Source organism: Notechis scutatus, chromosome 1, assembly GCF_049901735.1.
Source record: "Notechis scutatus isolate UNSWTSFEM ecotype Mainland chromosome 1, rNotScu1.2, whole genome shotgun sequence".
NCBI classification, from domain to species: domain Eukaryota; kingdom Metazoa; phylum Chordata; class Lepidosauria; order Squamata; family Elapidae; genus Notechis; species Notechis scutatus.
The window spans coordinates 13,401,884-13,425,977 of NC_142009.1; the positions used below are offsets into that span (position 1 = coordinate 13,401,884).

The window sequence follows — 24,094 nt, forward strand, 5'->3', positions numbered from 1 at the left end:
CATAACCAAGGCAATTTTAGTTTCACAGGGGAAAAAGAAACCCTGCCCAGCTTCTTAATCAGCAAGCAGAGACAGGGACAGGAAGTGGTCAAATTAGTTTCCCATCCATTCAGAGGAAGAGGGTATAAAATAGCTACTACAGTCTGTAAAAACACTCTGGTACTATACTCCGTGCAAACTATACTCAGGTTATCTTCTCCTCGGCTTGTCTGTGTGAATAAACTGCTGTGCTGGACCAGGAAGTAGCCGTGATGTTCCAGAGAAAACGAAGTGTCTCCTTTGGAGGTTATGGATGGTGGGTTCCTTCCCTTCCCTTCCCTCCCCTCCCCTCCTGTCTTTATTACTTTATAAGTAACTTAAGGTAGTGAGCATACATAGTATTCCTTGCTCTCCTTTTCCTCACAACAACAGCCCTGTGAGGTGGGTTGCACTGAAAGCTAATGATTGGCCCAAAGTCACCCAGCTGGCTTTCATGGGACTAGAACTCAGAGCTTCCTGGTTTCTCGGCCAGCATCTTAAGCACAACATCAAACTGGTGCCCCTTTCCTTTCTCTTCCTTCTCCCCATTTCTCCAGTAGTTGAAGGGACCTGATATTGTGCTGCTGCCCCCCCCCCACTTCATTTTTTATTCCAAACTACAGCCCTACGAGTTTAATTGAGCTGAAAGAGAAGAATTGGTCTAAATCCATTGAAGGCTTGTCTGTGGCTGAGAGTAGATTTGAACCTGGTACTCCCATTCTTAATGCAGCCTTTCTTCACTAAACTCCGCTGGCTTTCTATGGAGAGTAAAGGTTTGGGACAAGGAAACTTCTTGCTTAGTCTTTCTTCGCCTAATTCCCCAAAGATCTTGCAGTGAAGTCCTCTCGGGCCATTTCCCCTTAAGATGCACCTTGAGGACTAGGCACTTGAAACAAAAAATGTCAGATGGATTGGCTAGGAAGCAGAGCCTTCTCAAGAGTGACCCCACAATGCTAGATTTACACCCTCAGGCTTATCTGTTTGTCTTCAGTGAACTGGGTTAGAAAAACTACCTTGGATTTTGAGTGCTTTGAAATCAGAAAATGATTTGAAATCAGAACTCTTTTCTTATTTTTTTTTTTTTACTTTAAGAACTTTGCTATTTGTCCAATTCCCTCCAGGTTTTATATGACTTGGCTGAAAGGACAGTTTTTCTCAGAACGCCATCACTTTCCTAAACAAATAATTCCCTCAACACTGTCCAACTATTTACAAAGTCTGCACTACTATTACTATTAATCTTATCACTTTTTAATCATCCATCCTCTCCCACTTGTGACTGTATGACTGTAGCTTTGTCGCTTGTATCCTTACGATCTATACTGACTATTTCCTAGTATGATTTGATTGCTTATTGTACCCTGTGACTATTATTAAGTGTTGTACCTTATGATTCTTGACTCTTGATGAATGTATATTTTCTTTTATGTACACTGAGAGCATTTGCACCAAGACAAATTCCTTGTGTGTCCAATCACACTTGGCCAATAAAGAATTCCTATTCTATTCTATTCTATTCTATTCTATTCTATTCTGTTCTGTTCTGTTCTGTTCTATTCTATTCTATTCTATTCTATTCTATTCTATTCTATTCTATTCTATTCTATTCTATTCTATTCTATTCTATTCTATTCTATTCCATTCCATTCCATTCCATTCCATTCCATTCCATTCCATTCCATTCTATTCTAATTCTACTCTACTCTATTCTTAAATGTTTTAAATGGCCCGTTGAAAAGATCTGCCTTTTTGCCAAAATAGTACATTGCTGAATTTGAGGTTAGATGTTTTGTAACGCTGGGCAATGCTTTGGATTCAGGTGCACAAAGATACAATGGAGAAGGTGAAGATGCAAACAGATTTGTCCATCTGCAACTCAAAGTGGCTGGATTTTTGGGGGTGGGGGTAAGGGGTTGCATGGCTGCCCTAGATGCTGCAGCCCCATCCTGAGCAAAGTTGCATGGGGTCAGTGCATCAGGCACTGATAAAAAAGGGGGAGCATAAATATTTAAAACTACGAAAAGCATCCTTTGCAATGCTTGTTTGGATCAAAGGTCCCCTTTTCAGCAAAAAGAGCCTCTCCGGATTCTTTCCAGAGATTTTTTTTAAAAAAAGAGAGATTGGACAGCCGTTTGTCCAGAATTGTATATGGTTTCTTGCTCAAGCAGGGGGATAAATTAGAAGACTTCCAAGGTCCCTCTCAACTCTGTGACAGGTAGTCCTCGAATTACGACCCAAATCGAGCCCAAAATTTCTTGTTGCTCAGCGAGATATTGGTGAAGTGAGTTTTGCCCCATTTTCCGGCCTTTCTTGCCACAGTTGTTTAAGTGAATCACTGCAGTCGTTAAGTTAGTAACCCGGTTGTTAAATGAATCAGGCTTCTCCATTGACGTTGCTCGTCGGAAGGTCGCTAAAGGGGATCACCCATGACCCTGCGACACACTGCAACCATCATAAATACGAGTCAGTTGGCCAAGCCTCTGAATTTTGATTGCAGTGTTCTTGGGGGATGCTGAAAGGATCATAAATTGTGAAAAACGGTCACTTTTTCCAGTGCCATCATGGTAACTTTGGCACGGTCACTAAATGATTTGCCGCGAGTCGAGGACTGCCTGTATTCTGTCATTCTTGTTTCTTGAAGCTCAGATTTTATTTATTTATTTTTTATTTTTTATTTATTTGATTTGTCAATCTCTTACAAGATAACAGGTATCAGTATAAACATATTATGAATACATGAGATGGATACGAATAAGAAAAATAAAAAGAAACAATAGGACAGGGACGGTAGGCACGTTGGTGCGCTTATGCACGCCCCTGACTCAGCAGTTGGTCTGGGAGGGTACCCACCGCCTTGTTTGCTGACTAATTGTGTTAAAGCATATTTGTGTGTGTTAGCTAGAAGGCGCTGAGTTGTGTGACAGCTCTTTTATCTCAGCCATCTGGCCACAAACATTTTTTTCTCAGGGTGGGGCTGCCCGACCTCATCAGATGCTTATCACGTTCCATGGGCACATTTAACCAATATCAGATGTATTTTTGCACGGCTGAAATGTTTTCACAAGGGTCACGAGGGACCTTCGTCTTTCCTTCTGATGGTTGTCCCAGAAGGACAATCCCAAAGGTGTTTGTTTTTTTCAACTGGACTTTCTGGCTTTTCCGTTCCCCACCATCTGGTCAGAGCTGAAGAAGCTTCTTGGGTGAGAAGCAAAATGTCTTCAAAGAAAAACCAGTCCAGTCGCCTCTTGAAAAAAAAAAAAGCACTTTTGGGACAACCATGACTTGGATGACTGAGGATCTCCATAGACCTGAAGGACAATATTTCTCTGCCCTGGGACATAGAATCATAGGGTTGGGAGGGACCTCAAGGTCTTCTAGTCCAACCCCCTGCTCAAGGCAGGAGACTTATGCCATCCAAGTCAAGTAGTTGTCCAGTCTATAAAATGTCCTGTGATGGAGCAACCACAACCCCAGGAGCAAGTTGTTCCATTGATTAATTGTTCTTACTGTCAGGGAATTCTCTACTCCTCTACTCGTAGCAGAATACCTTATGCCACCAGACTTGAAATTTTAGACCTAGACAACCTAGAACTACGCCGCCTTCGGTCCGATCTAAGTATAGTACATAAAATTATCTACTGCAATGTCCTACCTGTCAATGAATACTTCAGCTCCAATCACAACAATACAAGAGCACACAATAGATACAAACTCAAGGTAAACCGCACCAAACTTGATTGCAGGAAATACGACTTCAGCAACAGAGTGGTCAATGTCTGGAATACTCTACCTGACCCTGTGGTTTCTTCCCCAAACCCCAAAAACTTTAACCTTAGACTGTCTACTATTGACCTCACCCCTTTCCTAAGAGGTCTGTAGGGGGCGTGCATAAGCGCACCAACGTGTCTACCATCCCTGTCCTGTTGTTTCTTTTTTATCCATATCCATTTCATGTATTCATGACCATGTTTATACTTATACCTGTTATCTAATACGTGCTTGACAAATAAATAAATAATAAATAATAATAATTCCTCCTTACTTCCAGGCTGAATTTCTCTTTAGTGACTATGGAGATTCTGAGTTATCCAGCCAGGTCATGGCTGTCCCAGAGGTGCTTTTTCAAGAGGCAACTGGACTTTCTGTTTTTTCTTTGAAGATGTTTGGCTTCTCATCCAAGAAGCTTCTTCAGCTCTGACTGGATGGTAGGGAATGGAAGGATTTATACTCCTTGCAGACAGCTGGTCATTATTTTGCATTCTTTTAGAGAGTCCTTGAATCAGAGCTGAAGAAGCTTCTTGGATGAGTTGTCTCTTGAGAAAAAAACCACCTTTGGGACAACCATGACCTGGATGAATAAGAATCTCCATAGATGATTATCTGTATGGGATACACCTATAATATCCCAAGATGTATGTAGATGTTCCTATGTCTAGAAATAGTATGATGTCAGACTGGATTTTGGAAAGACACATATTATTTTATCTCTTTTACAATGGAAAAGAGCTAGCCGCATTTAGCAACTTCATACTTATACTCAGGGACTCATACAACTGCCTTAAATTTCTGCCATGCTGCCACCTCTTCCTCCTCATCTACCCAATTGGATTTATATTTTTTTGAAGGTGCAAAATAGGGGAGGGAGTCACCTGGTGTCCTACTTTCCATTTCTAGTCTGCTAATTTTTTTAAAAAAGGGTTAAGGATGGAATAACTGAAGGCCGCTTGCTGATAATTACCCGCAAGATCGTTTTAAGTGGTTCTGGAAACATCTGCATCCTTTCTGATAGAGATATTTAAGAAATGTACATTCTTTTCTTTCATGTTTCTTTCTCTCCCTAGTTTGCTCGCCTTTTATCTGTTTTTTTTCAGCGAGCTGCCTTTGATGAGTGCTATTGATGTTTAATAAATATGCATCCATCAGTCCTTTTTGCCACAAGAACTGAGTGATGTGTTAGGTTGGTCTACCCTGGATATGGGGATTGACTGGGATGTGCAAGTTCTGGAGACAAGCCATTCCACTGGTTAATCGTTCTAACTGTCGGGAAATTTCACTTTAGTTCTAGGTTGCTTCTCTCCTTGATTAGTTTCCATCCATTGCTTCTTGTCCTGCCTTCAGGTGGTTTGGAGAATAGCTTGACTCCCTCTTCTTTGTGGCAGCCCCTGAGTTATTGCAACACTGCTATCAGGTCTCCCCTAGTCCTCCTTTTCAGTAAACTAGACATACCCAATTCCAGCAACTGTTCTTCATATGTTTTAGCCTCCAGTCCCCTAATCATCTTTGTCGCTCTTCTCTGCACTCTTTCTAGAGTCTCAACATCTATTTTACATTGTGGTGACCAAAACTAGATGTGGTAGTACAAAATGAGCTTGAGCCATGTTGAGTTATTTTTTGATCCTGGTTGGTAGATTTCCAGGTTCAGCAAAAATAAATAAATAAATGCGAATAGTTATTCTGTGGTCTTGCTATTCTGGGAATTGTTCTTTTAGCTTGGTACACAAACAGGTCATCCAATGAGGTTAACATGGTTTATTTAGAATGTTATACGAATAGCAATTTCTTAACCCCGATTTACATTAAAATGTGTTACAGGTAGTCCTGTATTTATGGCCACAATCGAGCCCAAAATTTCCGTTGCTAAGCAAGACAGTTGTTCTGCGAGTTTTGTCCTGTTTCACTACAGTACCTTGCCACAGTTGTTAAATGAATCACTGCATTTATTAACTTAGTAACATGGTTGTTAAGTGAATCTCGCTTCCCCATTGACTTTGCTCATCGGAAGGTCACAAAAGGGAATTTTGATATGTGACCACAGATATGCTGTAATGGTTGTAAGCGTGAAAAATGGTCGTAATTCACTTTTTCCAGCACCGTTGTAACTTTGAACGGTCACTGAACGAACTGTTGTAAGTCGAGGACTACCTGAAAATAAATCTAGCCAGTGAATTCAAAGACGATCCCCCTGTTAGCCTGATGTTTGAATTGATTCTGTTCCATCAAGTCAGTGTTGACTTCTTGTGATCCTGAGATAAATATTTTCCCTGGCAACCGATCCCCAACCTGGTCTTTCAGGTCTTCTAATGGTGGTGGGATTCACATTTTTTTTTACTACTGGTTCTGTGGGCGTGGCTTGGTGAGTGTGGTGTGACTTGGTGGGTGTGGCTTGGTGGCCGTGGCCGTGGAAGGATACTGTAAAATCTCCAGCCAGAGGTGGTATTTGCTGGTTCTCAGAACTACTCAAAATTTCTACTACCGGTTCTCCAGAGCTGGTCAGAACCTGCTGAATACCACCTCTGCCACTAACCTGCTTTCCAGCACCGTTCTCCTATGCAGGGCAACAAACAAAGACCCAGCCAATCAGCTGGGACTCAGGAGGCAGAGAAGAGATGGGGACGGGGCCAGTTAGAGGTGGGATTTGCCGGTTCTCTGAACTACTAAGATTTTCCGCTACTGGTTCTCCAGAACCGGTCAGAACCTGCTGAATACCACCTCTGCTTCTAATACAGACTTCCCCAAATCTTCTGGCTTTGCAGCTTGGCAGGAGGGAGAGGAAAGAGGGGGTGGTTTGGCATGAGTAGCGTGTAGGTAAGTGCGTGTAGCTCCATTTGTGTGCTGCTTACCAACGTGCAATTGCTCACCACTTCTGCGGCCTGATTCTGAACAGCTCAAAGCCCGGCAGTGGTCCAGGTTGGGGACCCTTGTCCTAATGGTCCATCCATTGCCACTGTTACTTGAGTCCATGCACTTTGAAACTGCTAGTCATTTCTTCTTTTCTTTTCCTTCCCCCTTTCCTAGCAATTTAGACTTATCCTGACGTTTATTCCCAATGATAAGATTTAATATTAGAGGCTGACTAGGACTTTTATCCGTCCTGGAAAATAAGGAGCACCAAACACTTCTCTTTAAACCATGCTTTCATTCATTTCACCATTCTGACTTTCAGAACGGTGTCCAACATAGAGCAGTCACAGGACGGTTGAGTTGCATTGTGTGGCTCACAACACACACTTGCTGAGCTTTGTACCATGTCTGGCCAAGAAAGGTCATTGGCCAGGAGTCTTGACGTCAAACCAGCCCCGTGCTTTTCATATGCCCAATCAAAGTGAAACTTTGGTTTCCTTAGAACACTTTGTTCTCTAGGTTGAAAACTACACACACACACACACACACACGCAGACGTGAAAACAACACTAGACCATTTTGTGCAATTGTGGCAACCTGTATAATTCTATGCTTTTTCAAGAGGCAACTGGACTTTCTTTGTTTTTCCTTAAAGATCTTTCCCTTCTCATCCAAAAAGCATCTTCAGTTCTGAACTGAAGAAGAATCCGAACTGAGGAAGCTTCTTGGATGAGAAGTGAAACCTCTTCAAACAAGGACAAAGAAAGCCCAGTTGCCTCTTGAAAAAGCACCTTTGGGACAACCATGATTGAGAATAGACATCCGTACACATCCGTATAATTCTACTGTAGTGAAACCTGGGTTGCTTTTGGGCAGTATTTCAAACCAGGTTTCTCTCAGTAAACTATCGCTTTGCATTGATTTAAAGCTATGAACAGATAGTCCTTGACTTACGACTGAAATTGAACTTGGCAATTTTGGTTGTAAATCATGATGGTTGTAAAGCAGGCTTTTTTGTAGAAATTGTTTAAATGAACGCAATTGTTTTCTAGGGACCCATTTTTGCCAGAAACTGGGAGTAAATACTGGATTCCAGCAAAAAATGTACATTGCAGTTGCATGACTGTGGGTCAGTGCAAATGAATGTAAATGCGGGCTGGTTGCTGAGCACTCAAAATGTGGACACACAGCATGAATGTGGGAGTAGGGCAGCCAGTACAACTTCAGAAGCCGCTTGTAAATAAACTTCAGTAAATCAGAACAGAGCTGCAAGAAACGTTGGAGGTCTTCCAGTCGAGACCCTGTACCATTTCAGACACCTCCAGTGATGGAGCACCTACAACTTCTGGTGGCAAGCTGTTCCACTGGTTAATTGTCCTCACTGTTAGGATGTTTCTCCTTAATTCCAGGTTGCTTCTCTCCTTGATTAGTTTCCATCTATTGTTTTCTTGTCCTGCCTTCTGGTGCATTGGAAAAATAAGTTGACCCCCCTCTTCTTTGTGGCAGCTTCTAAAATACTGGAATACTGCTCCCATCCTGGACATAAATTGTTTCAACTCCTACCCTCAAAACGCCGCTATAGGGCACTGCACACCAGAGCAACTAGACACAAGGACAGTTTTTCCCCAAATGTCATCACTCTGCTAAACAACTAATTCCCACAACACTGTCAAACTACTTAGTAAGACTGTATTACTATTCTTCTTCTCATCTTTCCTATTACCTATCTCTTCCCGCTCAATGACGATAACCGTGTTGCTTGTATCTTTACAATTTATATTGTTTTATTTGTTTCCTAGTATGATTTGATTACTTATTGTACCCTATAACTATCGTTAAGTGTTGTACCTGATGATTCTCGACTCTTGACGAATGTATCTTTTCTTTTATGTACACTGAGAGCATTTGCACCAAGACAAACTCCTTGTGTGTCCAATCACACTTGGCCAACAAAGAATTCTGTTCTGTTCTGTTCTGTTCTGTTCTGTTCTGTTCCACTCCACTCCACTCCACCCCACCCCACTCTTTTGATCTCTAGAATAGCCAAACTCAAATCCTGCAACCATTCTTCATATATTTTTGTCTCCAGGGCTTTAATCAATCTTAGTTGCTCTTCTTTGCACTGTGTACCACACCCCTAAGGTATTGACACCTTTTTTGTAGGGGGAGGTCTAATATAACTTTGAATGTCTGGTAAATGACCAGTCATAAGTTGAGGACTACATGTATCTGGTTTGCAGCCACCCAATAGGAATTATCAACTAAAAGCTGGAAGGTTCTGTATCGGCTTCCTCCCCTATAATCTGTGAATTACTTACTCATCAGAGCCCGGTGATACTGTGCTACAGGTGATGGTAAAACAGATGGAGCTCTTTTCTTTGCAGATTAAAAAGAAAAGGCTATGGAGTGGCAGCTGTTGAATCTTTCATTGCAGGCGGGAACAGGCTGTTTCAGAAGGTGCAGGCTGAACAAAAAATGTGTCCTTCGCATTACGAGTTCCTTGTTATTTAAGGTGCAAAAGTGAAAAATTGGAAGCGTCTTACCAAATGCCAGCTTACATTGAAGCCTATCTAATTGCTGAATTTGGTTTAATTTATACCGATTTATAATTGGCTCCCTTGGGTGGGTGGGAACCCAGTTTTGGCACATTAAAAAAAAAAAAAAAAGATTGTTTCCTTGCTTGCTGTTTGTGGCTCTTGGCACGATGTACATGGAGGGTTTGAAATGCTTTTTTTTTTTTATCTGTGTGTGCTTTGGAGTCAGTGTTTGTCTGAAATGGAACAGGGTCTCCTGCTTGAGCAAGGGGTTGGACTAGAAGATTTCCAAGGTCCCGCCTTCCAACTCTTGTTATTCTGTTGTTGACTCCTGGTGACACATGCCCCTGCATTTTTTTTTTTTCATGGCAAGATTTTGCAAGTTTGAGAGATTTTGGACCCGCCCAGTCATTTTGTAGAGTGGGAAGGATGGCATATAAATTTATTAAGTAAATAAGTTTGCAAAATGCCTGCTTCCTATGGGTTAAGAGCCGTGGTGGCGTGGTGGCTAGAATGCAGTACTGTAGGCCAGGGGTCTCCAACCTTAGCAACTTTAAGACTTGTGGACTTCAACTCCCAGAATTCCTCAGCCAGTCTATTCCAAATATTAGCCTCTACCTAGGATTGAACTCACAGCCTCCTGATTGTGAGGCGAGAGCTCCAGAACTAACAGAAAAATTAGGAATCCAAATAATCTCCTTGACATTCTTCTTTCTCTCTCTCTCTTTTTTTTCAGGATTGACAAAGCCATGCTTGCTAGTCTGAAGATAAAGTAAGTCATTGATTCTTGAAATCTTATTATTTTTCAAAAAAAAAATATTGGCCTTATTGGCTTGCTTCTGCAGTTGTTTGCTACACACACATGCTGTTCAATGGGGTTGACCATTTCCTACAACCCTTTGCAAAACTTTTACCAGCCCAGGATAATACAGGTAGTCCTCAACTTACAACAGTTCATTTAGCGACTGTTTGACTTACAATGACACTGAAAAAAGTGACTTATGACTGCTTTACACACTTACAAGCATTGTAGCATCCTCATGGTCACCTGATCAAAATTCGGCAACTGACTCATGTTTATGACGGTTACAGTGTCCTGGAGTCACCTGATTAGCTTTTGTGACCTTCTGACAAGCAAAGTCCATGTGGAAGCCAGATTTACTTCGCAACCTTGTTACTAGCGTAATTTTGCAGTGATTCACTTAACAATTGTGGCAGGAAAGGTCGTGAAATGGGGGCAAAATTCATTTAACAACTGTCTCACTGAGCAAGATAAATGTTGGGCTCAGTTGTAGTCATAAGTAGAGGACTACCTGCACTATGTTTGCTAATGCTCTCCTTTGCTTTGGATGTCACTGACTCTTCTCACATGGAGATGGAACTGAGCATGAACCTCAAATGGTTGTATCATTTCAAGTGGGAAGAAGTTTCTCCGTTCAAAATTTTCTTCCGTGTAAAAAGCTAGCTCAGGGGTGTCCAACCTTGTCAACTGTAAGACTTGTGGACTTCAACTCCCAGAATTCCTCAGCCAGCAAAGCTGGCTGAGGAATTCTGGGAGTTGAAGTCCACAAGTCTTACAGTTGCCAAGGTTGGACACCCCTGAGCTAGCCTATCAGGGAGGTGATTATCCTAGCCTTTTGCCTCTGAAGAGACCAGATTTCTATGTAAAGAGGATCTTTTTTTCATGAGAAGGAATATTCCATTTTTGCAAACCTCTCATCCTCAGTCTGCTGTGGCACAGCAATTAGTTGCTACAATGAGGTGTTGGAAAGTGACAAATGCTGTGCGTGATTGATTGCCTGGAAAGGAAGCACAGGAGGATCACTCATGAAAATATAATTCAGCAACCTTCGTAATTGACAAAATATTAACTTTTGTTTAGGTTGCATCTGGGCTTCTGTAAAATTAAATTAAGCAAGCTTTACAAACGGGGGGAAACCAGTGAAATCCATTTCAAGGCTTTGGGAAGCAGTTGGAATTTTCCTGCAGGTTTCTGAAGGGGAAAATATTCTGAAGGGGAAAATATTTGCTAAATCAGAGATTACGATACTTCTTTCTCGTGTGTGTGTGTGTGTGTGTGTGTGTGTGTGTGTGTGTCTGTGTGTGTCTGTGTGTGTGTCTGTGTCTGTGTCTGTGTCTGTATGACTATGTGGGTGGATGTTACCCTTAAAGTTTGTTCAGCATTTGAAGGTGGGAGGTAATGTTTCAGAACAAGCCACCTTGAATTTAGAGAACCCTTATTTCTAAGAAAATCTGCAGCACCTTTTGGAAGTCGAGCCGATGGCAATTCATAGCATTTTCTCATAGTCCTAACTCCACTGTTTCCCTAAGGCAGGGATGTCCAACCTAGGCAACATCAAGACTTCTGGACTTCAATTCCCAGAATTACCTAGCCAGACATCCTATAGTTTTAATTTTAGTGCATGGTCTCACCACTGCATAATAGCAATGATAGAGTTGGAAGGATGCCTTGAGGTGTCTGGAGGTGTGCACAATCCTGCCAAGAAATCTGTTATTCATCTCTTCAGGCTTGGTGTGCTTCCGTATTTCAAAATCAATCAAAACAGAGCTGGAAGGGACCTTGAGGTCTTCTAGTCCACCCACCCACCCACCCCGCTTAAGCAGAAGCCTCTATACCATTTCAGACAGATGGCTGTCCAGTCTCTTCTTAAAGAACTCCAGTGATGAAGCACCCATAACTTCTGGTGGCAAGCTGTTCCACTGGTTAATTGTTCTCACTGTTGTTTCTACTTAATTCCAGGTTGCTTCTCTCCTTGATTAGTTTCCACCCATTGTTTCTTGTCCTGCCTTCGGGTGCTTTGGAAAATAAACTAACCCCCTCTTTTTTTGTGGCAGCCCCTCAAATATCAGAATACTGCTATCATGTCACCCCTAGTTCTTCTTTTCTTTAGACTGGCCAAATTTCAATCCTGCAATCATTCTTCCTATATTTTAGACTCCAGGCCTTCAATCCTCTTAGTTGCTCTTCTTTGCACTTTTTCCGACATATTTTTTGTAATGTGTTGACCAAAACTAGATGCAATACTCCCGGTTTGTTCTTACTAAGGTTTTATCAAGTGATACTAATACTTTCCGTGATGTTGATTCTATGCCTCCGTTTATGCAACCGAGGATTGTATTTGCAAAAAGAGAAACCCAGGTCGGTGATACAAAGTTCCTCCTTACATGTATGGAAGTGTAGAGCAGGTCAAGTTTACGACTTGTGGACTTCAATTCCCAGAATTCCTGAGCCGGCAACTCTGCTGCAGGAAGGTTGTTTTTCGCCAACGGTGGTTAATGTCCAGCCATCTGCTCCGAAGAACTTCCATCCCCTCTCCTATCAGCCTTCCAAGAACAATTATCTGTCCTTCCTGTGGTGGCTTATTCCCTCGCGCAGCTGATGCAGATCCTAAGCCAAGCTTTTCTGAGCCTTGTGGGATTCCTGCATTAAAAATTGTTACTGCCGCATCCCTCGCATTGTCAGTTGACGTGTCAAGAGAGCGAAAGCAATAATGTTCCTAGCTCCGGGCTAAAGTACCTTATCTTCTCTCTCTATCTTTTTATTGTTGTATTATCTTATTCTCCCAGGCAGCTTGGATTTGAAAACAATTTCCATTGGTCGTTTTATGAAAGTGATTTTTTTTGGGGTTGGCTCCACTGTGAAAAGGATGCTTGTCCTTTTTACCGGGGTGGGAAAGATTTTGGAGCAGCTGTGCTAGCACAGGCACATCCGGGATGGCGGATGGGTGGGTGGGTTGAGGGTCAAAAAAGCAATGTTGCCATCGTGCCATCATCACCCATGTTGCACAGCAGGACGTCGGTTGCATCATCACTTTACAATCATCTTTGTTTTGGAGAGCCTTCCTGAAAATATCCCTCTGTCCAAGACCTTACCCATCAGAATGAGTCAGTGGATGGAAGAACAAATTTAGTTGAAATATGTAAGAAGTCGTACATTGTGTGCCTCAGTAGGATCTAGCTGACTTTACACAACACAGAATAATAGAGTTGGAAGGGACCTTGGAGGTCTTCTAGTCCAATTCCCTGTCCAAGCAGGAGACCTTATACCATTTCAAATAAAATGGATGTCCAATTTCTTTTTAAAAACCTGCAGTGATGGAGCACCTTCCACTTCTGGAGACTAATCCATTCCACTGTGTCAATGAAGATTCAATCATCCAGGCCAAAGATGTTTAAAGGTTGAATTATGGCAACTGGACCATCCTTTGTTGATCTGAGATATTTCATTGCTCACCCAAGCAACGTCCTCAGTCAGAGTAAAATCAGTTAGGCAGAGATTCAGAGAGACATTAGAATATACCTGTCAAGGTTGAAGTGTGCTTATGCTGTTGCAACTGTTATCGCTTCTCAGCTTGCCAACAAACTGGTAGTGGTGGGGAGGGTAATGTAGGCTCCAGAAATCAAGGGTGAGGAATGGAATATAAATATAAATGGAATATAAATAGCACTTAGACTTATGTACAGTGCTTTACAGCCCTCTCTAAATGGTTTACAGAGTCAGCCTATTTCCCACAATCTGGGTCCTCGTTTTACCCACCTCGGAAGGATGGAAGGCTGAGTCAACCTTGAGCTGGGTGAGATTTGAACTGCCAAATTGCAGGCAGCCGGCAGTCAGCGGAAGTAGCCTGCAGTACCACATTCTAACCACTGCTCCACTACAGCTCTCATTCCCAACCATCCAGTCAGAGCTGAAGAAGCTTCTTGGATGAGAAGCGAAACGTCTTCAAAGGAAAATGAGAAAGTCCAGTTGCCTCTTGAAAAAAAAACAAAAAAAACTTTGGGATTATAGAGTTGAAAGGGATCTTGGAGGTCTTTTAGTCCAGCCCCACCTGTTCAAGCAGGAGTCCCTATACCAGGGGTGTCAAACGCGTGTTGTCGCGGTGTTGTCATGTGATGTACCGCAACTTTTTTCCCCTTTGCAAAACTGGGCGTGGGCATGGTCAGTGCGTGACACATCCGGCCTGCGAACCATGAGTTTGACACCTCTGCCCTATACCATTCCAGACAAGTGGCTGTCCAGTCCCTTCCTTCCCTGATACTTTCTGATCCATGCTGGCTGGAGACATTGAAGTCCACACACCTTAGAGTTGCTGAGAGCCACTGATATTTAGAGTGTACGTTTTTCCTGTCACACGTTGAGAAATGCTGTATGGCAAGAAGGCGCTCCTGCCTTAATTCGAATGGAAGGGAGATGATCTCCTTCCGAGGTAGCTGAGTAATCACAAGCATGTTTAATCAATCAACGATCATCATAACCCCATGCACTACGCTGTTTTAATTAGAAATCAGAAGGACGATCTGCAAGAGAGAAGGAAGCAAACCAAGCCAGATGGGAGGTGAAATAAAAAGTTGATGGCACAAGCATTAGAAGTAAATGCCTGTTGTTCTTCTCCTTCAGCCAGAAAGAGGGAAAAAATGAAAGAAAGAAAATAGGAGATGAAGACAAGGCACCACAGTAATAATAAGGCGAACGGCACTCATCCTTAAAAGAAATTAGATTTTTCTCCCCTTCCTCACCTCTTGTGACAGTCACTTTCCTGATGCTGAGATAACGTAGCAACCAGCACAGTACCGTAGAGACCCTTAAAATTGATTCTGCTGTATTGTTTACTTTTCCTGACTCTGGAAAAAAAAATCTGCAACCAACTGCCCTTTTGCTAAGTTAGAGATTGCTTCTTTCTCATGGTGTGTGTTTGTGTGTGTGTGTGTGTGTGTGTGTGTGAGAGAGAGAGAGAGAGAGAGAGAGAGAGACTGTGTGGGTGGACGTTGCCCTCCAAATTTCTTCACCATTTGGAGGTGGGAGGCAATGTTTTGCAGAATAAGCCTTCATGAATTTTGGGAGGCCTAAGGAAATCTACAGCACCCTTTGTGAGCCGACTGAATGAGGTTTTCTCTTTCTCCTTAGAACATAGAATAATAGAGTTGGAAGGGAACTTGAAGATCTTCTAGTCCAACCCCCTGCTTGAGCATGATAACTTATACCATTTCAGACAAATGTTGTCCATTCTGGTTTTTTTGAAAGCCTTCAGTGATGGAGCATCCACCTGAGAGCAAGCCGTTCCATTGATTAATTGTTCTCATTGTAAGGAAATTTCTCCTTAGTTCTAGGTTGCTTCTCTCCTTGGTTAGTTTCCAACTATTGTTTGTCATCTTGCCTTTTGGTGCTGTAGAAAATAGCTTGACCCCTTCGTCTTCGTAAGAGCCTCTCAGTGCTATCATGTCACCCCTAGTCCTTCTATTAATTAGACTAGACACACTCAATTCATTAGACACCTTAAGGCAGGGGTGTCTAAACCTTGCAGCTCTAAGACATGTGGACTTCATTTCCCAAAATACCACTGGCTAAGGAATTCTGGGAGTTGAAGTCCACAACTCTTAAAGTTGCCAAGGTTGGACAGCCCTGGTTTAGGGAATCTGGAGGTTGTACATGAAGAATCTGCATACATACACCAAATGGGCTTTTAGTTATGTCTCCCAAGCCATCCAATAGCTTTTGCTTAATGTTGACTTCAGTGCACAGTCTCACAATTGCAGAGTAGCAGTGTTAGAGTTGGAAGGATGCCTCGAGGTCCTCCAGTCCACCCCGGATTCAGTTTATCAGCTGCACCTGCCAAAAAAGGCGGCCAACTCACCTCTTTGCTACTGCAACTCTATCAAAAACTCTTATCAAAAAGACAAGCTGCAGATACCCTAGTACTTAACTTAAAACAATTCATTTAGTGACCACCTGAAGTTACAATAGCACTGAAAAAAGTGATTTATGACCTTCTTCACACTTATGACCATTGCAGCATCCCCATGGTCATGTGATCAAAATTCAGACGCTTGGCAACTAACTCATATTTATGATGGTTGCAGTGATCCCCTTTTGAGACTTTCTGACAAGTAAAGTCGATGGGGAAGCCAGATTTGCTTAACAACCACGCTACTAATTTAACAACTGAAGTGATTCGCATACCACCTGTGGCAAGAAAGGTTGTAAAATAGGGCAAAATGCACTTAACAATGGTCTAGCTTAGCAACAGAAATTTTGGGCTCAATTGTGTTCATAAATCGAGGACTACCTGTATTCTAATACCAATAAAAAAACTCTTACCTTTAAAGGATTTTCTCCTGAAACTTTGCTAAATTTTGCTCCCCAACAGTTTTGGTCCTGCATTTTGGGAGGTGGGGGGCACAGAAGAGTGACATGGTGGCCTAGAGGTGGGAGTTCTCGCCTCACAGTCAGGAAGCTGTGAATTCAATCCTAGGTAGCGGCAGATATTTCTTTTTCTGGGCATACTGAAAATATATCTGCTGAACAAAACTCTGTATTGGCAACAGGAAGGGTATCCGGCCATTAAAAAAACACTCGGCTAGCTCCATTCACCCAGACTCCACCCTGCAAGGGATAATGGTGTTGTTAAATGAGCACAGAGGGCCACTGAATATCCACCCTGTGGATGACACTGTTCAGCTATTCAGAATGGCTGATTCCGACGGTTCTTGGAGCGACCGGCAGATGTTTTGGGAGAGGTTGTAGAAGGATGGAGGCGATCCTACTACCATCGGGGGTGTTGTAATGACGAGGCAGTCGAGGTGTTTGATCATGATCAACTGAATCATGATGAACTTTATTGGAGTCTAGTGTTGCATTTATACACATTTTTAGTAATCCTCCAACATTGGTTAACTTTGGTTTCTGCTTAACTTTCGTTACTGTTTAGCATAGTAATTAACACAATTATCTCTAGTTAAAGTCTAACATATGTTTACTTCCTCTCTCTAATCCTCCTTTACATTAGTGACTTTGTTTGCCTGAGTTGTATGTGCTTGTAAACATTCCTTATCTGAGGTTTGCCATCCAAGATAAGAACATTCCTGCAATTACAACTCTACAGGGGGGTGGGTGGGTATCTGTGAAAATGGCACCAAATATCATTTCTTCCTCTCTTAGGGATGCTGGGCTGCACTTCCCTTCTAAACATAAGTGGTTTTGCAGCAGAAAGCTGGTAGATTGAGGCTTTAAAAGCAGTCATTTCCGAAGCCTATTAAGACCTGCGGATGTTCCTTGGTGTGTTCTTAATTTTTTCCCTTTTGCCTTAAATATTGGGTTGCATAACAGGATCCAGAGGTTATAGTCTGAACCAGCTGGAGTTTTCTGAACATTTCTCGCAGGCAGTCTTGCAAAAAGCAAATTAGATATTTAATCTGGGGGTGCTGCCACTTTCATCAGCCCTCACAGGTTAGCTGCCTCGTAAAAGAGACCCAGCTGGCATGTCTGTTAAAGCTGGCTAAAGTACAGTGGGCTTTGGCACATCCTGGGCACATCATTTCTGGCGGTAATAATAATGATAATCAAAGCTGCCTGCTGCTTTAAGGATTCTGCAATGTCATTTGCAACAGTTTTAAAAGCATGTGTGCTTGTTGACTCTACAGGTGGTCCTTGACTTAAGTGCTTAACAGAGCCTGTGATTTCTGTCATGTCAAGACAGTTGTAAGTCCAGGCTTCCACGTGACCAACCTGATTTTACTATCTTTTATGCAGTGGTCATAAATAGAAAAAGACTTACGGTCTGTAGAGATTCTTAGTCATCCAGGTCATGGTTGTCCCAAAAGTGCTTTATTTGGAGGAAAACTTTCTTGTTTTTTTACCTTGAAGATGTTTCGCTTCTCATCCAAGAAGCTTCTTCAGCTCTGACAGGATAGTGGGGAAAGGAAGGATTTATACTCCTTGCAGATAGCTGGTAATTTGCTTTTAGAGGGTTGTTGAAGCTCTTGGAGCTTTATCTGTGTCCTCATTTTTCCCCCCTCTGGAAATCCATTCCTACTCCCACACCATTTAAAGGGTATTCATCACAAATTGTACAGCTAAAAGTCTGTAGAGATTCTCAGTCATCCAGGTCATGATTGTCCCAAACGAGACTTCCTTGGTTTTTCTTTTGAAAGAAAATTGGGGACGAACATCCTTCAAATGGTGTAGGAGTAGGAATGGATTTCCAGAGGAAAAAATGGCAGACAACAGGAACCAGGAGCACTACTTAGGTGATACCTGAGTGCTTCAACGACCCTCTAAAAGGATGCAAATGACCAGCCGTCTACAAGGAATATAAATCCTTCCATTCCCCACAATCCTATCAGAGCTGAAGAAGCTTCTTGGAAGAGAAGCGAAATCAGAGGTGGGATTCAGCAGGTTCTGACCAGTTCTGGAGAACCGGTAGCAGAAATTTTGAGTAGTTCGGAGAACCGGCAAATATCACCTTTGACTGGCCCCACCCCCATCTATTTTCTGCCTCCTGAGTCCCAGCAGATTGGCTGGGTCTTCTTTGGTTGCCCTGCACAGGAGAACAGAGCTGGAAAGCAGGTTAGTGGGGGGGGGGAGGGAATGGGGATTTTGCAGTATCCTTCCCCTGCCATACCCACCAAGCCATGCCCACCAAGCTATACCACGCCCACCAAGCCACGCCCACCAAGCCACACCCACAGAACTGGTAATAATTTTTTTTGAATCCCATCACTGAGCGAAATGTCTTCAAAGAAAAAACAGAAAGTCCAGTTGCCTCTTGAAAAAGAACATTTGGGTCCCGCAGGGATCATCTGTGGCTGATGATGGACTTGCATGTGAGAATGCCAGTCAGGCTCCCTCACCATCACACTGACTTCATGGCTCAAGAGAGAAGAATTGGCTCAAGAACCGCAGGGAATATCTATGCTTGTGGGTCACCTAAAATCAACCTGTCCCCGTTCCCAATCCAGCACAACACTACTTGTATTCCTCAGTTCACAACCATTCATTTAGCAACCGTTCAAAGTTACAATGGTTCAGAAAAAAAAGTGACTTATGACCAGTCCTCACACTTATGACACTTGCAACGTCCCCATGGTGACCTGATCAAAATTTAGGTACTTAATAATTGGTTTGTATTTACATAGATTGCAGCATCCCAGGAGCACATAATTTCCCCATCTGCAAGCTTCCCAGAGTCACCTTATAGCGGAGATGGTCAGCAAAGAAATTTAATCAATAAATAATAAATTTGCAGTCTTCCTAGCTGGTTTTTGGCAAGCAAAGTCAGTGCGGGAGCTGAATTTGCTTAATGAATGTATGATTCAGTCGATAACTGCAGTGATTTGTTTAATTCCATATTTATTTTCAGTTGTCTTTTCTGAGTGAACAAACCTCCCCAGTTTCTTCAGGAATTCTGTAGATGGCATAGCTCAGAGGTCTCCAACCTTGGCAACTTTAAGACTTGTGGAGCTTGAACTGGAGTTGAATCACCAGCCAGCTCTGCTGGCTGGAGAATTCTGGGAGTTGAAGTCCACAAGTCTTAAAGTTGCCAAGGTTGGAGACCTCTGAGATAGCTGGCTGGAGAATTCTGGGAGTTGAAGTCCACAAGTCTTAAAGTTGGAGACCTCTGGTTTAGCCTCTTTCAAGGGGTTGCCACAAAGAAGGGGGAGTCAACCTATTTTCCATAACTCCAGAAAGCAGGATAAGAAGCAATAGATGGAAATTAATCAAGGAGAGACCCAACCTCGAACTAAGGAGAAATTAACTGATAGCTAGAACAATTAATCAGTGGAACAGCTTGCCTCCAGAAGTTGTGGATGCTCCAACACTGGAGGTTTTTTAGAAGAGATTGGACAACCATTTGTCTGAAATGGTACAGAGCTTGAGCTGGGGGTTGGACTAGAAGACCTCCAAGGTCCCTTCAAACTCTGTTATTTTGTTAATCTTCAGTCACCCATGGTGCTCTTCTTGGAATCTGCTGCAGTTTAAGTTTTTCTTAAAGTGGGATTCCCCTTTAAGGACTCATTATTTGGCTTGATCAAAGCTGGTAGTAACCAACTTAAGGCCTCCTTCATTCTGAGTAACAGTAGCGCATACAAACCATCCTATTAGTTCACTTTAAAAGGTCATCCTACTATACCATAAAAGTCTGCTACGAAGCCTTGCCCTTATTCTGCAACTGATTGCAGACGTGGGTTTGTTTTTGTCCCTGGAACGGCCGCTCTACTGAGATTAGGAGTGAATCATATTATGAAAATTGGAAGTAAATTACGTTTGATGCATGGAGACTTTTTAATGGCATAATCAGCATTCTTCAGCATCTGAGGGCATAGCTTAAACTTACGGTCGGAAATTGAATTCTTCTCAAATGAAACCATCCTTCGTTAGGAATGTAGGGAAAGAACAGATAATAGATAATCAGAGTTGGAAGGGACCTTGTAGGTCATCTAGTCCAACCCCCTGCCCAAGTGGGAGACCCTACACCATTTCTGACAAATGGCAGTCCAATCTGTTATTGAAAGCCTCCAATGATGGCGCTCCCACAACTTCTGAGGGCAACTTCTGTTCCATTGGTTGATTGTTCTCACTGTCAGAAAGTTTCTCCTTATTTCCAGGTTGAATCTCTCCTTGTTCAGTTTCCATCCATTATTCCTTGTCTGGCCTTCGGGTGCCTTGGAAAATAGCTTGACCCCTTCCTCTCTGTGGCAGCCCCTCAAATATTGGAAGACCGCTATCCTGTCTCCCCTGGTCCTTCTCTTCACTAGACTAGCCAAGCCCAGTTCCTGCAACCATTCGTTGTATGTTTTAGCCTCCAGTCCCCTAATCATCCTGGTTGCTCTTCTCTGTACTTTTTCTAGAGTCTCAACATCTTTTTTATAGTGTGGTGATCAAAACTGGATGTAGTACTCTAGGTGTGATCTAGAAGGACTAGAGACAACAGGATATTTGAGGGGTTGCCCCAAAGAAGAGGGTGTCAACGTATCCTCCAAAGCCCCTGAAGGCAGGACAAGAAGCAATGGGTGGAAACAAATCAAGGAGAGAACCAATCTAGAGCTAAGGAGAAATTTCCTGACAGTGAGAACAATTAACCAGTGGAACAGGTTGCTTCCAGAAATTGTGGGTGCTCCATCACTGGAGGGTTTAAGAAGAGATTGGACAATCATTTGTCTGAAATGGTATAGGGTCTCCTAAATGTCTATGGAGATTCCCAGTCGTCCAGGTCATGGTTGTCCCAAAGGTGCTTTTTCAAGAGGCAACTGGACTTTCTGGTTTTGCTTTGAAGACGTTTAGCTTCTCATCCAAGAAGGGTCTCCTGCTTGGGTGAGGGGTTGGACTAGAGGACCTTTGGTATCCCTTCCAACTCTGTTATTCTATTCTGTTATTCTTTACCCCAAAGAAAGTCTGGAATGTATAGGATCTCCTGCCACAGGCACAGAGTTGGATTAGAAGACCTCCAAGGTCCCTTTCAACCAGTGGTGGTATTCAAATATTTTTACTACCAGTTCTGTGGGAGTGGCTTGGTGGGCGTGGTGTGGCTTGGTGGGTGTGGCTTGGTGGGTGTGGCAGGGGAAGGATTCTGTAAAATCCCCATTCCCTCCCCACCCCACTAACCTGCTTTTCAGCTCCATTCTCCTGTGCAGGGCAACAAAAGAAGAACCAGCCAATCAGCTGGGACTCGGGAGGCAGAGAAGAGATGGAGGCGGGGCCAGTCAGAGGCGGTATTCGCCAGTTCTCCAAACTAGTCAAAATTCCCACTATCGGTTCTCCAGAACTGGTCAGAACCTGCAGAATACCACCTCTGGTTAGGGTCAAGTTGCATAATCTAGGTTTGTCTGTCAACCCACTGAGATCTAGACATCCAGCTATTACCGGTACTACTGCTAAAATAGATTGTAGATCAGAACAGGATCCCCCAATCTTTTGGGCACCAGGGACCAGTTCCGTGGAGAGAGGTTTTTCCGTGGACCAGAGGGGGTGTGGTTTCGTGTGCTGTCTGCACTCTGTGGGTGGGCCTTCGCTTGTTTGTGCAGCCCAGTTTCTGGCATACTGCAAACTGGTGCCAGTCCACGGACCGGGGGGTTGGGGACTCCTGGATTAGAAGATGATTTTAGCATGCACAGTCTATGGAAACAATATTGAATTAAAAAATTGCTGCCCACAATGTCAAAATTTGCCTTGCATCCTGAAAATAAGCCACCTGGATTGACCAGCCCTATGCGATATGGCCAAACGCTGTACCAAATTTGCATTGGCCATGGTAGATGCGCAGACACCCTCTGCAAGTGGGGTAAAATACTATCACTGAATTGTGACTGTAGGGTGAAAAACAAACTATCCAAAATATAGTGTTAAAGTGTCAAAATAGAGCCTATAATGGAGGCTTTTCAGATTTCCTGGCTGTGACAAATGAAGCAAAAATTATATTTGCAATCTAGACATATATTTATAATATTTTAGATTTTATTGTGTTTTTATCAAAATGCAATGGGAATGTGCCATACAATCAATCCATCAATCAGCCAATTTCAACCCATCCTGGGCTGCGAGTGGTAGCCAATGATTGGATTATAAAAAGCGAATAAAACAGTGGGCAGGCAAGGACACAAAACGTAATCATATATTGAATTAATAAAATGCAGCGCACAGGCTTTCTTCTCGTAGATTTAATATTTTACCATTTCTGTCACAGTGAACATTACAATTTGCTTTCAGTGTTGCAGACACAGCACAGCTGAGATTGTACCCAGCTGATTTTGGCTGATCTCATAAGGCATTAATTACTGGTTTGTATTTGGCTAGTTCTAGTTGTGAAGAAAGAACTGGCACACTATCTCTGTGTTACTGTTGTTAACAAAACTGCCTGGATGTTACCAGGAAACAAACTCCGAGGAGCCATTCTCTTTATCTTAAATGACCGAGGAAGGCTTATTTACCAATTTTAGGTTTCCTGTGAAGAGTTTTCAGAGATTGGTACGATTTTACTGCTGCGATGAGGAGCTTTAAGCACTGGCATTTGTGGGTTGGTCAACTTTTGTGAATTATCATCACACGTAGTTAAAATATTTGGAGTGGGAGAAATATATTCTTCAGAGCATTGTGGGAGGGTTTTAAATAAAGGAAAGAAATATGTGCACCTGCATATAACTCTTGTAATATGTATGAGGTGGGGGGGGGAAATCTGCATATTATTATAGATACAAGAAGGAAACAATAAAGAATGCAGAACCGAGGGAGGCAGTTTCAATCCCACACGTGCCAGCCAAAATACAGACAGCATGCAGCAATTCCGAGTCATATAAACTGCCAGAAAGCCATTGTTTTTGCAAATGCTTTTCTGTTTAAACCATCCAAGACAAAAGAGGGATAATTAGTACATGGTTTGCATAAAGGAAATTGAAAGTGATCAGTATCAAAGGAGCAGGACAGCTGCTTGTTAAGGTAGGAAGTATAAGGCTTTGTTGTTAGTTGCGAAGTCGTGTCCGACCCATTTTGACCCCATGGACAACGTTCCTCCAGGCCTTCCTGTCCTCTACCATCTTCTGGAGTCCATTTAAGCTCACGCTGACTGCTTCAATGACTCCATCCAGCCACCTCATTCTCTGTCGTCCCCTTCTTCTTCTATTACCTTCAATCTTTCCCAGCATTAGGCTCTTCTCCAGTGAGTCCTTCCTTCTCATGAGGTGGCCAAAGTATTTGAGTTTCATCTTCAGGATCTGGCCTTCTAAAGAGCAGTCCGGGTTGATCTCCTCTCTAGGACTGACCGGTTTGAGGCTAAATAGGATCAAATAATCAAATAGCTTTTCCAGCAGTCACACTGAACAACCACAAAAAAAAAACAGTGGTGCTAATAAATGGATGAATTATCAGGCTGAGTGTGGTTCAGGAAACTATTACTGTATGGGAACAACTAGCTGCAAAATTCTCCCTTATCAGTAAAGAGAGCTATCTCCTAGCTCAGGAGTCTCCAAATTCAGCAATTTAAGACTCGTGGACTTCAGTTCCCAGAATTCCCCAGCCAGAATGGGTAGCTGAGGAATTCTGGGAATTGGCTGGCTGAGGAATTCTGGGAGTTGAAGTCCACAAGTCTTAAAGTTGCCAGGTTTGGAATTAGGAGATCCCACTCCTAGCTGGA

At 42.7% G+C, this 24,094-nt stretch overlaps 1 protein-coding gene across 2 annotated transcripts in view; it reads left to right on the plus strand.

Annotated features, from left to right (window-relative positions):
* The window catches only part of RAP1GAP2 (RAP1 GTPase activating protein 2), a 305,221-nt gene that overhangs the window by 43,763 nt on the left and 237,364 nt on the right, over positions 1-24,094 (plus strand). Inside the window, exons 1-2 of one of the 2 annotated variants that reach the window (XM_087957344.1) lie at positions 237-295; positions 9,910-9,945. In XM_087957344.1, coding sequence (XP_087813470.1) covers positions 252-295; positions 9,910-9,945 — 80 coding nt within the window. In that variant the 5' untranslated portion in view covers positions 237-251. Of the gene's footprint in view, positions 1-236; positions 296-9,909; positions 9,946-24,094 lie in introns of those variants that run through there. The other variant, XM_087957354.1, reaches the window with a different exon arrangement.